General features: G+C 38.3%; 1 protein-coding gene across 1 annotated transcript; it reads left to right on the top strand.

The window, feature by feature from the left end:
• The first annotated feature begins 637 nt into the window (after positions 1-637).
• On the top strand, positions 638-3,614 carry aqp11 (aquaporin 11). Its single transcript, XM_015051996.1, has 3 exons — positions 638-1,598; positions 2,184-2,300; positions 2,886-3,614. Exons 1-3 carry the CDS (start codon positions 1,001-1,003, stop codon positions 2,984-2,986), a joined length of 816 nt encoding a protein of 271 aa, XP_014907482.1. The 5' UTR covers positions 638-1,000; the 3' UTR covers positions 2,987-3,614.
• Positions 3,615-4,150: the final 536 nt, after the last annotated feature.

The raw sequence follows: 4,150 nt of genomic DNA, 5'->3' as shown, positions 1-4,150 counted from the left end.
TTTTTTTTTTTTAAATTTGGCAGGATCCATCCTCCATAGCACATACCAGTTTTGTCTAATTATAGCTCTGTTAGCAGTTTTCCAAATTTGTGCAAAGGTGGACAGGAAAGTGTAGGATTTCAACACATTTTTACTCAAGTAAAAGTAATAGGTAGCTGTCCAAGAAATTCCTCAAGAGTAAAAACATATTTGGTAAAAATACCAAATTTTTACCCCCCAAAAATTTGATGGGTAACTGATCAAATTATCAGTCATTTCATATTCACATATTACATAACCAGACAGATCAAAATATAAAGTGAAAATGTTGGTATTTTTAAGGAAGAATATTACAATAATTCATAAATAACCAAAAATAACAAAATCAAGCAATAGAAAAAATGTCCCAATCAGTTTTTTTCAATAAAAAACTTATGAAACTTTTACAAAAGTGCAGGGATATGTCTGTGTCTGGTGAATATTTTGTTGAAACATGTTTGTTTTTCATTCAGTTAAGTTACTCACATTGTATAGAGTATCCAGAAATTTTACGCGAGTAGCGATACTTCATAACAAAATTACTCAAGTAAAAGTAAAAATTACAGCATAGTAAAAATACTCCTAAAGTTACATTTCAAAAGTTTATTAAAATTGTAATGGAGTAAATGTCACAACTCTGATTTTGTGAGGCTTATAAAGCAGAAAGTCGACCAACAGACTCAAAGTGATGAAGCTTGTCAATAATTAGAGGATTAATTTATATTTAAAACACCTGAAACGTGAAGGGATGTTTGTTTACGCTGACGGAGGTTTTGACTGGAAAATGAGCAGCGGTGAGGCAGGAGGAGAGGGAGGAGTAGGGAAACGGGCTCAGTCACTTCCGCACCATGTGAGCAGCACCGGGGCTGAAGAATACTTTGTCCCGGATGGACCCCGCATCCTCCGGGATTGATGAGCGCTAACCCGGTGATCTCCAGCGGGGGACCTATCGGCTGAAAACCCGCGCCCAGAGACCGGATCCATGGCTGCCGACGTGGCCGTGTCTCTGTCGGTGCTTGCGGTGGTGGTACTGCTGAGCGACGTGACCCGCAGGCTGATGGTGCGGGGCCTCGCGAACACCGGGCTCTCACCGTACGCGGTGGAGCTCGTGTCGACCTTCCAGCTCTGCTGCTGCACGCACGAGCTGAAGCTGCTCTCTGAGTCCGGCGGCATCCCGCCTCAGCTCGCGCTCACCTTGACGTATGTGACGTCAGTGGCTCACGGGCTCACCTTCCGAGGGGCAGTGGGTAACCCCTGCGGTGCGCTTGAGCACGCGTACCGCGCGAGGTTATCGGGTGGGTGCGCAGTGCGGCGGATCGCGTGCCAGTTCGCCGCGGCGGCGGCGGCGCGCGCGGCCGTGCCGGTGATCTGGGGTATGGGGATGTCGGGACTCCACAGCCGTCATAAGCTGCTGGGGTTCCGGTGTGTCAGCGCGATCCACGCATCTCTCCCGCAGGCTGCTGCGGTGGAGCTGATGTGCGCCTTCGCTGTTCAGACTGTCATCACGCAAACGCAATCTGTGGAGGAGAAATACCGCGTGCACGCAGTAGCTGCTGCCATAACAACAGCGGTTTATGCAGGTGGGTTGGTTTGGGTTTTTTAATCCGCTGTCAATTATGGAGAGCCATTTGTGAAAAATTAACAGCAATAATTTTATTTATTTAAAATTTGGGGGTATTTATTTTTCAAAGTCACATTTTCATCATATTATTCACACATTTATAGATGTCAGAGTTCCTAACTAAATATTTAATTCAAAATAGAAAAAATATTTTACTAAATATTTAGCTTTCAAATTAAATATTTCGTTTAAGTCTTAGCTAAATATTTAGTTTTCAAACTAAACTAAATATTCAGTTTGGAAAATAGGTATTTTGTTTGAAAATTAAATGTTTTAGTATGGGAATTTAATGTTTATTTTGGAACCTAAATATTTAGTTAGAAAGCTAAATATTTAGTTCCCAACTAAATATTTAAGTAATGAAAAATATGAGTATTAGTATCAGCAATACAGGCCCTGTATTATGGAGGACCAAAACTGACATAATAAAAAATAGAAGTATATTTTTTATTATGTCAGTTTTGGTCCTCCGTATATTACTGGTTCTGAATAAATTGGTGCATAACTTAATAAATTCTCCTTGATAAGTGTGTTTGTGTTTTAGGCGGTGGTGTGACTGGAGCCGTGTTTAACCCGGCGCTGGCCTTTTCCACACAGTTCCCCTGCAGTGGGAACTCATTCCTGGAGTACTGCTTTGTGTACTGGTTGGGTCCACTTCTGGGTAAGACCAACTGGCAAACCAGTCTGAAACTTCACCAGCTAAGGTCACATTTTTAGATCAGTCATTAATTATATGTGTTATATTTTTGTGCATTTGTGTCCTTTTTTCAACTTAAAAGACTCCAAATTATTCTATTTCTTATTCTATTTTTTGCTTTATAACTAGTCAGACTGGGTTTAACACTGTTAATATTTGAAAAAATAAGCCTTAGAAGTACAGCAAACTGTGTGATTATCAGCTCTAAGTTCAATTTTGCTTTTCAAAAGCAAATAACAATTTAAGCCAAATGTAAACGTTTTAACCAAGTAATTTCTTTATCAGAACCGCATTATTTCAGATTAACATATAAAATTATTAAATTAAAATCAGCTTTGTGTCCCTGCCTGCTTACAACCAAAGTGCTGACATAAATCTTATAAGCTGATTAAATACTGGATTCTCAAGACTCATTTGTATGTTGCACACAGTATCAAAATGACTAAATACATATTACATGTAGACATGTAAGACATATTTGTCTTTGTATCCAACTCTTTTTAAATCCTTTTTACTTTATTTTTATCTTCTTTCTTCCTGTTGTCTCAGGTATGATGAGCTCAGTGCTTCTCTTTGATAAACTCACGACTGCATTTTCCCGAAAATCGTCTCCTCTTCACCTCCCGCAGCGGACCAAGAAGCAGGCATGAGCGTTGCAGGGCTGCATGTTTACCCAGAGCACATCAGGCGTAAATATTAACAGTTAACATCTAAGTTTCTGCTGAGCTGCTTTTTCTAAATATTTCAATTTGAGAGACTTTTAATGTAAATTAGACTAGATATGACATCAAAAGCACAACTGAAATACAAAATCCTATAAGTAAGTCATTTGTTTACTTTAGCATTCAGTAGAGGCATTTGAGTTTTGCAAACTTATCAACACTTTCAGATTGATAAACTCAATCTGAGAAAGTGTTGATAAAATTTGACCAGTTCGTTGGATTTAAAAAAAAAAATCCAACCACATTTTACCATCTTTAGCTCATTATACCACACAAATTTAGCTAAAATATTAAAATCTATTGCAACAGTTTTATATTTACATTTGGATAAAAGAATGTGTAGATAGTATAATACAACATCTTACTTCTGTGTAATATTTTAAGCAAATTGTTTAACAGAGGAAACGGAACCAGTGTTATTCATGTTTTAATGTGATATTAAAGCTGTACTGTAACTGAATCTTCTGCACAACCTGTCCTCTACTTTTTGCACAAATGTAACTGGTGCCTTTGGATTCCATTAAAAACGATAGTATAAATAAAATTGTTAAAACTGTGCAGTTTGTTTTTATATACATATTGGACAGATTCAGTGGTTGGTGACACAGCATTAGGCCCAGGCAGGGGCGCGGTATAAAGGGGAAAGGTGATGACAATTCTGACCAGTTCGTTCAGCTGCCACGAACGATTGTGGCAGTTGCTATGCTGCTGAGAAAAGTTATAAAATCAGGTTTTCAAAAACAAAATAGAGAGAGGGAGAGAGAGAGAAAAAGGCAAGAGTGTTAATTTATAACTCAGTTTTTCTCCAAGAGAGGTGAATGGACTGTGTGAGATTATCAACCATTTAGCAGTTAGCTTAGCTACAGACTACTGTTTGCCTCCATTTCACTAGCATTTAATGAATTAAGGCAAAAAATTACCAACATATTCATATATTTAACTTGTTCCCTGTACCTTTCACCACACTTAACAGATGAGACAGCAGCAGCTCTGACCCGTCCTCTCCTAAGTGAAAATAAAGCTGCAGCATTTTATATAAATATTTTTTTCACAGATTTTTTAAAACTGTCATTATGTTGTGACAGTACGGTA

Source organism: Poecilia latipinna, unplaced genomic scaffold, assembly GCF_001443285.1.
Source record: "Poecilia latipinna isolate Pla-1442-1.1 unplaced genomic scaffold, P_latipinna-1.0 Scaffold1078, whole genome shotgun sequence".
Classification (NCBI taxonomy): domain Eukaryota; kingdom Metazoa; phylum Chordata; class Actinopteri; order Cyprinodontiformes; family Poeciliidae; genus Poecilia; species Poecilia latipinna.
Note: the sequence above shows the minus strand (reverse complement) of the source record. Positions and strands in the feature narration are given on the sequence as shown.

Bases quoted from the DNA above. Each gene is read 5' to 3' on its own strand.
- aqp11 (XM_015051996.1), top strand. From the start codon at position 1,001: ATGGCTGCCGACGTGGCCGTGTCTCTGTCGGTGCTTGCGGTGGTGGTA. The intron at 1,599-2,183 runs GTGGGTTGGTTT...TTTGTGTTTTAG, and splicing joins AACAACAGCGGTTTATGCAG to GCGGTGGTGTGACTGGAGCC. The intron at 2,301-2,885 runs GTAAGACCAACT...CTGTTGTCTCAG, and splicing joins CTGGTTGGGTCCACTTCTGG to GTATGATGAGCTCAGTGCTT.